This window comes from Scomber scombrus, chromosome 15 (genome assembly GCF_963691925.1).
Source record: "Scomber scombrus chromosome 15, fScoSco1.1, whole genome shotgun sequence".
Lineage (NCBI taxonomy): Eukaryota > Metazoa > Chordata > Actinopteri > Scombriformes > Scombridae > Scomber > Scomber scombrus.
Window position 1 is genome coordinate 5,349,552 of NC_084984.1, and position 12,214 is coordinate 5,361,765.

A 12,214-nucleotide genomic window follows, 5' to 3' on the forward strand; every position below is an offset into this window, starting at 1 on the left:
GATTTTTATTGGCTCCAAAGTAAAATATAAGCAGAAAGAAATGTTCAGACCTGTATTCAAATAATCATGTTTATGTGCTGCTGCTATTTTGACCAGGAGACATCTGTAGAAGATATTTTTTCCAGTCTCGGTGTGGCCTTTTTTAAGGATAAATAAAGTTAGATATATTAATATTTAAGAAAGCAAACAAATGTGCACACACAAACCAACGTCACCTGACTTAAATCTGAATGTGTTAGACATTCAGTCTCTGCAGCCTGATCAGTTTGGTCGACTATTATTGGATACTACTGAGAGTAAGAAATCACAGTGACCAAAAACTCTAGATACAACTATTTTAAAGATAGGAGAAGGTAAGATAACAAGCATAAAATAGACAATAACATACAATGCATACTATTATAATGAGGTAACGAAGCATAGATTTAGAGGAGAAGAAAAACATAAAAAAGAAAAACCATTGCCCCATAGGAGTCTTCTCTTTTATCAAATGAAGACACAATTTTTCCTTTGACCATTAAATTACAAGATTATCCACACGAGTAAACATTATCTGATGGGTCATTATCAACCAGTATCAGAAACCAACTGCATCTTTTTGTACAGCCCCGATTCTGCATGGAAAGGAGGATGGCACCATCTAGTGAAAGTATGATGTAAGGAGTGAGGGGTAACGGCATCATTTTCTAATTTTCTTTTCTTTTTCTTTTTTTAAAAACTTTATTAAATCAGATACTCTTATTGAGATTCAAAACTATTTTTCAAGCGCTACCTGAGAACTAGAAACATTTCTGATGAGACAAGCACACAGTCGGCATATAGAAACAACACAAATAAGACCAGGCAGCCACAGTCAACAAATAATGAATCATCAAAAGAACTGTTATAAGAGTCAGATAAAAGCATCAGACAAGGAAGTTTGAAGATCCCAAAGGGAAATTATTTCATTTAAAAGGTTTTACCAAGATTAGAGGGAGCACAAGGGGTATCTAAGGTTAGTTACTAGAGTTCATAATGTAGTTACTTTATTGAATATATTTTTAAAGCTTTATTGAAGAACAGTGTAACCCAGGTTACTAGGCCCTTATTAGAATTCCAGTTTACCATTTTATTAGTGAAATAAATAAATTCATACTTTTATGCGACGATGATGTGTGTGTATATATGATTGAGCCTCTGGCCGGGTCTTTTCCTTTCTTGGTTCCTTTCTTTGAATGGTCCCTGGTTTGATGATTTGCATGAAGACTTCTTCTGCTGGGATTTGTCCTGTTCTGTAAGGTATCTCAGTGGTTGTGGCGAGCCAACCAACCAAAGAACTGTGATTTTTCATTTATTTTTGTAAACTGTGTGATCTCATGTGTTATTGACACTTTATTGTTTTATTATGTTTATTTTTTATTTTTGATCAAGTCAATACAACACGCATAAACTTACCTGTTGGTTGTGAGAGTTCTTTTTTCTATCATTAAATGCAAATTGCTAATACCCCTTTCTCCTATAGCGGATCTAGACTTTTGATTTACTGGTCCACAAGGTAATTAGTGCACTGAAAAATACATCTGTGTCTTTATCAGTAACAGTAAGAGCTGAGGTGGGTTACAACAGCAAGAGATGATTTGTTCTTGTCTTTAAGGAAGTTCTTGTACCCTTGTGATGAAGAGAGCAATGATGACAACATTTGTCATTGGTGATTAAGCGTTGTGTGATGTGATTTATTTTTATTTTTTTAAAGAAAAAAAAAAGGTTTATTGCCATCCTGATGACTGAGACAAAGTGTTTGTGGATATTTATAACAATAATATAAAACTACAAAAGTAACGAGGCATTAAGGTTTTATAGTATGTACATGGTCTCTTATAGTCTCTGAATGCAACACTCAATTCATAATCTACATTTTGAGTATCTGTCATCCCTGTTTTCCTTGAAATGTGACTGTTAAAGTTTTCATTGACAGAAAACGGTGGCTGTCATCAAATTCCTGTTAATGAAAAAAACATTCCAATAAAAAAAAAAAACATTCCAACAGTGACCAATGTCTAATAATAGTTTTCATGTTTAGAAAAACTACCTAAAGATCCTACAGATATTTTTCAGCCCACTCTTGCATCATTAACCACTTCTCATTAGTCTCATCTCTTTATTCCAGTCATCTTCTTCAAAATATTGCAACACATACAGAATGGTATTCCCCATGATTCAGATTTCTGAATCTTCAAATTTGTCATTTACGATAACAACCAACATATTTTACTGTACCTCAATGAACTAAGCCTTGATTTAAGTATTGATTTAAGCCATGACAGAAACTTTTATGAAACATAACCATGCCAATGCCAATAGCTACAGACAGGAACACACTGCCAAACTTCACTAGAAATGAGAAACTCAGCATTTCCTGTTCCTCTTATGTAACGCTGAGTGATAAAGATTCCCCGACTGACTGTATGATTTCTTTTATACAGTGAACTGCATCACAGTTCCCCTCAGTCAACATTAGCACAGCTGCGACTGCAGATTAAATGATTTATAACTTAACTTCATAAACAAAGTGGAAAATCTCAGAGTGGACAAAACAATCTGTGACCCAGGTTATCAATACTTTTGCTTTTACAACTACACATAAAAACATAAAATAATCCGTAGCATTATTTAAATGGTGTTTAGCACAGTTATATTTTAAAATGTCAACCAAAGCTACCTGGTTAGATTAAATACATAAACAAATAAACACATGAAATGATAAAGAGTTATATAGAGTAACATCAGCATTAATCTAGAGTCACGTTTCAGGCAAAGTCCAACAGCTCTGTTTTAATCTTTATTCAGGGAAATGTTAGCTGTTTATCTGCTAAATGCTTCACTGAGTCTGCAGCTGGTCATTAACTTTCTCTGCATGGGGTGTCCAGGTGGCTGGCAACATGTGTCTGCTTCATCTGTAAATGTCATCGTTAAGACAAGATGGTGAGAATGAAACAAAACAATGAGCTGAAAGGTGCTAAAACGCTCCATAGAGTTTTGGGGAACTGCAGAGTTGGATTTAATAATACATATAGTAATTTGACCCATTATTAAAATGGAAATATAGATTAGTACAGCTCCCCCAGTTACAGTCAGCTTTCTGCTTTAACCTGATTTCCTACTCCAGAAAACCCATATTGCATCACTGGCAGCTGTTCTTGGGGCCAAACTGGTCCAATGTGTGTAATTGCTGCTGCCTTTATGTGGCAACACAAATAACAGAATGGAAACTGACATGCTGTGTTAGGTTATGTTTTCCTCATTGACTGGCTGTGTGTGACCAGTATGAGCCTGAGCATCGTATCCTCTTACCTGCAACATCTGTCTACCACAACACTTATCTGCAGGCTAGTCTACAGTTAATCTTTCACTTGTTAATTTATTAGGTGATTTAAGTCTCATACAGGGGGATTTTGAAGTAAGAGAGAAAGGAAATAACAACAGGCAGTCACTGTCACGCGTCTAGTGCAAGTTTCTGACCAGTGTATGCTTGAATGTTCAGGACAGAAAAAAAATGAAAGTAAGCAAGATGGTGACTCAATGAAAAGATGAAACAATTCCTGGAGGGGGCTGAACATACAGAGACTTTTTTTTTATCTGTTGGATTTCAAATGTTACTGGAATCTCAGTTACTTCCCCTTTTTGCCACTTTTGGTACTTTGCTCACAGTCCAGCAAATGACCGTGATAATAACCTTTCTTTTTTCTTGAGCGCTTCGAGAAAACACAACACAGAACAGAAACCGAAACAACTCCGATCACTTATAAAAGCGTTAGAACTATCAGAACTATTTGACACAGAGTTTCAGAGCTGAAATCAGCCTCAGTTGTTTCATGTGTATCATGAGCAAAGTTAAGGACAATTCCACTGTTGCTTTTCTCCATCCTTACTGTAGTTGTTGTTATAAATAACGTATATTCTTTATAAAACAAAATCCTCAATCAAAATTAGAATCAGGGTTTTCAAGGATGAATTATTTATTGTATTTGCTGTTGTACAAATACTTTTTTGAATTCATACTTCAACATATTACGCAGCATATTTGGGCTTATACAAAATACAACATTTACAGTACTTTCAATATAACACATTGCAAAAAGATATACAAATGTAAAAACTATACTGAACATGTGATGAGTGCCTTGTCTTTATTGGTGACAAACTTTTGTGACCTCAGTATTTCACAGTTTGTGTTTGGAGCTTCAGCAGCTCTCTTGTCCCAACTGTTTCCCTGAGTATGGGGCAGTGTCCGGGGCAGGCCATGACCAACACCCTGCATCCTCTTCTTTCACTTATAAACGTCTTCAGGGAATCATCGAATAATTGGTCCCCTTCTCTGTATCCATCCAACAACAGCAGAGCATCGTTGGACCTGGTTAACACAGTCCTCAGCTCCTCCGTTGATACCTTTTCCCCGAGAGACAGTTGAGATATTATTTCTTGAAACAAGTCACCCTTCGCAGTGCTACAGTCCACATATAGGAGAAGATGAAGTATGCTGAGATCAAGGAGGTTAGTGAGGGTATCTGTGGGACCCTTAGCCCAAGAGGAGATCAGGATGTGGGCTAGGGCCGTCTTCCCGCTTCCTGGGGGTCCCTCAAGAAAAAGCATCTCTTCAGCTTCTGGGAGTAAGGATTGAAGAGTCGCTGGCTGGCCCTCACTGCGAATAAAACAAACAAAAAACAAGCAGGTTTGTGATTGTAAATTACACAGGTCAGCACAAATATAAATATATAGACTTATATCAACTAGATACGTCCACACACAAAGTTTCAATTCAGAGGCAAAACGGTAAATACGGCAAAATTTCACAAAAACGAGTTGCTAACAATTAGCAAGCTAACTAGCTCAGGGAGCTTTTTCCCCATCTTTAATAACTCATCACGTGTCATCGAGAAACTAATAGTACATAAGCAGCCCAGAATGAGGTCAACTTTGCTGGAACAAGGTTTAGGTTTTTATACAGCTGGTTATCGTCTGCGTAGAAATGGCAATTAATCTTGTATTTGTGTGTCGTTAAGGGACCATACAGATTGAGAGGGGTATTGGGCCTAGTACTGACCCCTGAGGGGCACCACTCAGTTCTCAAAGATATTGTGCTCAACAAAATTAGCTGAGTAAAAACAAATTTCCCTAATTATTTTTAACCACAGCAGGCTCTGCTGTTGAAAGCCTTACTCGGAACACAATAAGCGATTACACAGAGGATGTGTGATACGTTTTTTCCGAAAGAAGTGTCATTTCTTTCAGGCAAGGTATGAAAGAGACTGTGGGAGGCTAAACATGTTTTCAGTGGTTTGAAATGTAAGAAATTGAACTGTTACTTTTACCGAAAATGAGATCATAGCAGCTGACGAGTCTCACATTATGATGAACTTTTGCATAATTGACTCACTTGTTCTGTAGTCTGTGAGGGTGATCCCAGTGGCGTCCCATCTCTGTGCTGAATGAGTAGTCAGCGTAATGGGCTTTCAGAGACGCCCCCAGATTTTCCCTTAAATCTGTTGACAACAAAAGAGACCTTATTGTAATCATTTCTACATCATTTGATGAACAGAATCAAACAATTACAAAAATTAGTTCGATGTTTTCTTTTGTCTTTCTCTATCTTGGATGGAAAATGATCTAGATAGAGTGTGCAGAGTGATCTTTCTGAAGTGCATGTTGTTATGAATTTAACTCAGTGGCCTCATTCATTTACAGACAGATTTCTTAAAGACATCTTACTGAATTTGTGGTGTCTTAAGGTTGGTGTTGGACAAGTAAGAGTGGTTTTGCACTAGCCTTCTTTTGCCAAGAAAGAATACCTCTGTAACTGAATTACTTCTGTTTGTTTTAAACATTAATTTAAGTTTTTAGAGACCCATGCTTTGCAGGAGTCTGAATATAAAAACAGGAAAAATGTTAAGAGTCCGTCTTTGACACATGTAAGTAACTTACCTTCATCATTTTCTTTCCCTATTTGTAGGCCTGGTGGAGAAGAAGAACATTGTTAGAAAAACCAACAGGAGACACTCAGACATACTGAATCAGTCAATTTTAGAATAAGTGAATGATTCAATCATTGTTGGGGTGGTTTTGCAGGATTGTCGCAAATCCAAATAGATTAATTGAATGTAATATTTAACATACATACTTTGTAATATAGAACTCTGTACAACATAGGTCTTGTGCTTAATTGATTAGGAACTTGCAAGAGGTTACTGTATGCTGTGATTAGAGCTTTACCCCCGCTATTGAAACAGTACAAGCTTGAAAGTGATTTATTAATCAGTCAAATAAGTAAATAGCTTCACATTACATAGCTGATGTTGTGAAAACGTAGATGCAAATGAACATGTTAGTCACAGCAAAAATCAACTAGTTGAGAAAGAGCCTGGGTATTGATTGTAGGCGTCATCATCAAGTATGGCAGACATTGTGGGTGTCTTACCTAACAGAAATGCCTCAGCAGCAATCTGACTAAACTCAGTGGAAAAATTACTTCTTGCTGAAATTTTGTTTAGGCGTTTAGTTTATGTGGCTCCATTTTTAAAATAATGTCGCTAAGTGCTTAACCATCAAGGCAGAATCAAGGAGAAAATATAAAAGTTCTGTTTAGACTTACAGACAGGAGCAGAAACAAACCCGCCACGACCATTGACCAGACGGTTCCCAGTGTTGTGGGTGCCGGATCCTATTGAAGAAACATTGCTATCAATTAAATGTGTTGGTACGGTATGTTTGTATTTATTTCAACATGGATAGAAGGATGGAATTCATTATATGTGGTTTGTTTGGCACTGTATATAAATAATGTTTAATTGAACATAATTATAAAATGGGACAGAATAGTCTTTGATTTTACATCATGTTTTGGGAAACATTAACTTTATACACATTTGACAGAGAAATGATACAGTTAATACTGTTTTGGGTCATGAATTAGTTAATTCTTAACTTTTTATTAATTCAGTGTTATTTTTCTTCATTATTATATTCGATAACATAATTATATTATCTTGTAAATCTTATGTTTATCATGTGTTTTATGTGCCCTTGTAAGTACATCCATTGTTTTATATAAATATATATATATATATATATATATTTCTTTATTTATTTTTTAAAGTTCTACATAAATAAAGTTGATTTTTATTATTATTTTACAGAATAACTTGCCTCTATGAAGGTCGACTCTTTCTTGATACCAGTATATAAATCTAAAGGTTTCCTAAGCCATAACTGAAGTAAGACTTCATAGGATTTTCACAGATAAGTAGAAACATGTAATAAGCCTAGTATTGATATGATGGATATGCTTGTTTGGGGAATTATACAAACAAGAAGCATGTGCCACACTGAAAAACCACCCATGCATTTACAAAAACCCTCAAATTCCCCTGTCACACAAACCAAGACCAAGCTGGGTGTTTCCAAACATGGTTGTATTAACACATGTCATTTTCAGAGTGCTAAGTCATGCTCACATGCGCTATCTCAGTCACATGATGATAAAACTCCCTCAGCTACAATGTATGCTATGTGTAACACACAACTTCCTCTTTTCAGAACCATACGGACTTGACTCAACATTCATTGAACTGTGTAGCAGCTCGTATTGTGTTGACATGGCATATTGTTGTTTACTGACAGGACACAAAGATCTCTCCCAATGTGTCAGAAACACAAAGTAAGCATTGCTGCCTCTGCTACGGCTGTCGTGCATGATGGATAAATTTGGAATGCTGACTAATGCATTCAGCGGTATGCTTAGTTGGTTGAGGTGAGACTGAAAGACACATTTTCAGTTTTGGTTGGTCAATCAAAAAGTACTTTTCTATTACACTCTATCCTAAGTCACTGCAGTATTTATCCCCACTTTCTCAAACGATTTATATGTTAAAAATAAACCAATGTGAATACTTACAATGGGGAAATACGGAAGGACTTGGCTGGACTTGGCCTGTCACCAAACAACTGGATTATCACCTCTATTTCAGGCAAATATTCTTTCAGTGCTAACCCCTAATGGGAAATCCAGCCATGCAGTGACTTTGCCCATTCTGCACAGCACAGCCAACCTGTCAGGTGCCAGCCTGCAGGGCCAACATCTGCTGCTGTGCATTATGGTTGCAAGTGCAAGAACAGTCTGTTTGTCACTATTGACTATTGTCACCATTTGTCACTTTAATGTTTCACCATAGCTGTATGTGCACTATTATGTGTCACGTCAGGTGTGCATTGTCACATTTGTCGGTACCAAAGATCAATTTCCATTTGATGTTGATTTATTGGACTAAAGGCATTGTGACTTTGATATCATTTTTTCAGTCTACACCTGCATTCAACATGTCCTGAATCTAGTAGGTGGCTGTATACATCAAGAATTGAAGGATTAATTACCTTTCCGTTGTTGGTAAGTGAGCACGGCAACAATAATGAGCAGAATCAAGCCTATGATCAATATAACGATGAGAGCATCATTTTTTACAGGATGGTTTGGTATGTCATCTGTAAAAAGAGGTTAAACATGGAAGGATTAATGTTAAAATGTGCCCCAAAATCAACAGTATCACACGTGTAATTCAGCACTGACATAACCATGTTTTAAGTATGTTTGGCTACTTTGGAAATAACCAAACATCCCAATAAGATTAAGTGGTGCAGACTTCCCCTTCTGGTCAAGACCAAAAAAAGAAGTGCGGCTACTGAAATGATGCTTGTGTAATGTGTGTTTTTGATTAGCTGGCTAATCTTTTACTTTTTCTTCTTTCTGTTGTTGTATGTACGATGCATTTTCCTTTCATTTTTAATAAAAATAATCAGATTCTGTCTGGTTTCAGGTGTAACTTCCGATAAGCAAGATAAAACTTTGTAGGAAAATCCTTTACACATATATAAACTGCCTACATAGACACACAACACTTTTCCACACATGAAGATACATCTTGTGGCTGCACTCCTACGCACTGCACGCTCAAACACATCCTACAGCTTCACTGAATGGAGAATTTAGACTTCTAAATGGAAAAAACTGTCAGAAAAAGCTGAAACAGTCATATTTTCCTTTGTACTGCATATCCTCTTTCTTAATAATTACATTTTATGTGAGTTGACAATAAACTGCAGAAGGTGACAGTGATAAGTAGGCAAGGAATGATTGCTTTTAGATTAAAAATAAAAACACTTGTGGCTTCCTCTAACCTTTTAGCAGCAGCTGCAAACTCAAACCACTTGTTTACTTTCATCATAGAAAATGACAGGTGTGAGTAGCAGAAAGGAAACAAATGCAATGAAACATGTTGCTGCTACAAATTAAATTAACCCTAATTAACCCTGTCTGCTTGTCTCGCTTATTCAGCTAAATATTCTGCATCCTGAAGGGAACCCTTAAGAAAAATATAGTGTTTACCTGGAATATGAAATGTTGCATTGTGGCCATCATTTGTGAAGGTACAGGTGTAGTTGTTTTTCTCCAATGACTTGATGTGTATCTGACTGGTGACTTTAAAAAGCTGGTCTGGTGTTGACACAGAAGTGGTGTTGGAAATGATATTTTGCAGTTGTCCATCCTGCCACACAACAGGGGACTCAGGATATCCCTCAGATTGGCATGTCAGCAGCAACTCATCCCGGTCTGCAACCTCCTGAATGTGTCGAGTCACGGCTTTATATGGTGCTGGGAGAGAATCAGATTTAGAGTCCGAACAGTCAATACATACTTTGTGTTTAGAATAGTACTACTTTGACATGGAGATGATTATGATCGAGAGATCTTTCATATTATTAATAAGGGGATGATATTGAGGAAGGTTCCGATAAGCTAGAGTATTTTTACCAAATTGAGTAATACCAGTCTTAGTTTCATTTTCATTCTGAGTATTGCTCTGCCCAGCAATGACCAATCCTGCAGCCATTTAGCAAGACCATTCCAGGAAGTAAGCCTCTGAAATGTTCAGCTAAAAACCTCAAAAGTAACACTTTGATATTGTCGACTAGATGCTTACCTGTAACAGTCAACGTCATCTTTTTATAATCAGTCCCTAGTTCTGTCTCCATCAAACACTGGTAGGTTCCCGAATCATTCATTTTGAGCCTGGACACCTGTAACATGACAAAATAACAAAGTAGAGTCACTGGAGGCATAATCCCTCTTTTTATCCCCTCGTCCTGCACTATACAGACTGAATGACAAGAATGATAAGCAGAAACTTTTGATTGAATACTAATCCATTACAGTAATAAGATGAGATGAGATACTTGTCAGGTGAATTAGAGTTGCAAGGGATGTTTTGTAATCAAATAATCTTTTAAGCTATATATATATGTCTCTCTCTCTGTATATATATATATATATATATATATATACACCTTAACTTCACACTGAGGTTAAATTCTCAGTACTCTCTTGGTCCACATATTGTTCTATTTTAAGCAAACACTCTTGTTTTCTGTTGCTTTTTAGCAGTGGTATCTTTGTATCTCATACTGTGAAAACAGATAATAACCAAGGCTTTAAATATGATATTTTAAAGAAGGGAGTACAGTTTCTAGGTCATGTTACCCCCTGATTGCTATACATAGTTATAACAAGTTATAACAACATAACAAGTTCATTATATCTCTTACAGGGAATTTCACAGGAACTAACACATCATCTGCCCTGACAATTGTGTGTATCACTGCCAGTAATTACCTGTAACATAGCCAAGCCATTCTGCAGCTCCTCAGTATTAAGCTTCACTCTGCCCTGGAAGTCCACATCCTGGAGTGACAAGTTATTCTTCCCATATTCCATCACATACACCTTCCGAACCAAGTTGTTCGTGGTCCAGTACCAGTAAACCTTCAGGCCAGTAAGAGGATTTAATGGTACAGGGTCAAACCTGCACGTCATCACAACATCTCCTCCGAGCTCTGATGAGTATTTGTTTGGCTTAGCCTCAACTTTGAACAAGCCTGCAGGAAAATAATACAAAACAATGTCAAGATAAAATGTTAACAGAGGAAGCAACACACAACATCCAACTACATGACTTTGTGCTCCAATTTGTTGGTAGATATCTCCTCTTCTGCACACATTAAACTACATACCTTGAGATGTGATAAATGGGAGAAACGTGACTTGCAAAACAAAGACAAGGGCCCAGTCCATTGACACCTAAGGGAGAAACAAAAGGGATTTTTACAGATGCTGATGCAGATCTTTTAGACACACAATTGGGAATATGAATCATCATTGTGAAAGAACACTGCCTTCAAACAACCCTAAGACCTAACATCACATGCTAGTGGATCATACTGCATGATATTCCTAATCTAAGAATGACTCGGCTCACCTTAATAAAAGCAGCATTTTCACTTCCCTATTTTTGAAGAAACTTAAACTAGAAGAAAAGACTAGGAGCAGAATGCTGTTGCTGGACTCTGGTACCGTGCCAACACAAACATACTTGAAAAACATCCTTTTAACTGGTAATGTAATCACATCACACTTCTGTGGAAACGATTCAGTGATACAAAAGTACATTTAAAAGTCTTAAAGCTAAACATTCTTAAGAGTCCTGTTAGGACTATGCTTTATCCACAAGTCAAATTATATTTACACATCAGCTTATCAGGCACATTTCAAAGGGCTAATCTGAGCCAACTACTATGTGGTTAGTACATGATTAGACATTTTCTCTGCTGTTTTCCTGAGAAATAAAGACGAAATTGGCAGGAGTCATAAATGGAGGAGACAATTTGGCTTTTGAATATGGGTGAGCTGTCTTCATGATTAAGCTCAGTTGTGCTGTTTGGCTCACAAAATACTTGACAACATTAAACTAAAATCAGTCCATCACTGAGTAAAGTATTTTACTGGAAGCCTGCAATGAACATTAAACAATATAACTATATATAGTATTCAGGCTAGGTTCAACACTTATGAACTCAAATAAGTAATACTGAATACTCAATTAAAATTCAACCATTTTAATGAATTTTAAAAAATATAGTAATATAATAAAAATATATATACAGTACCAGTCAAGTGCCTGATCACACTTTCTCATTCATAATATAGAAATCCGATAAATACAGAAAAAAATGTTTAAGAGTTGTTTTTAAAAAATGGATTGCTGTTTGTCAGATAATGAATAGTCTGTTTTCTTACCTTCAGGTCATGAAGCAGCTAGTTAAGATTTGTTTTCATCTGGTATTTCCTTCTTCC

The 12,214-nt window shown here is 36.5% G+C and overlaps 1 protein-coding gene across 1 annotated transcript; it reads right to left on the bottom strand.

Annotated features, from left to right (window-relative positions):
* Positions 1 to 3,980: 3,980 nt before the first annotated feature.
* On the bottom strand, positions 3,981 to 12,214 carry LOC133995700 (CD276 antigen homolog). Its single transcript, XM_062435172.1, has 10 exons — positions 12,158 to 12,214; positions 11,095 to 11,161; positions 10,697 to 10,959; positions 10,008 to 10,104; positions 9,413 to 9,679; positions 8,404 to 8,511; positions 6,626 to 6,694; positions 5,959 to 5,988; positions 5,414 to 5,519; positions 3,981 to 4,678 (listed from the first exon to the last, which is right to left on the bottom strand). Exons 2-10 carry the CDS (start codon positions 11,153 to 11,155, stop codon positions 4,192 to 4,194), a joined length of 1,488 nt encoding a protein of 495 aa, XP_062291156.1. The 5' UTR covers positions 11,156 to 11,161; positions 12,158 to 12,214; the 3' UTR covers positions 3,981 to 4,191.

Coding starts and splice junctions, on each gene's coding strand:
- LOC133995700 (XM_062435172.1), bottom strand. CDS start 11,155: ATGGACTGGGCCCTTGTCTTTGTTTTGCAAGTCACGTTTCTCCCATTT. Junction 8,512..9,412: donor TGCAACATTTCATATTCCAG/GTAAACACTATA, acceptor CTCTTTTTACAG/ATGACATACCAAACCATCCT. Junction 6,695..8,403: donor CACTTACCAACAACGGAAAG/GTAATTAATCCT, acceptor TTTCTTCAATAG/GATCCGGCACCCACAACACT.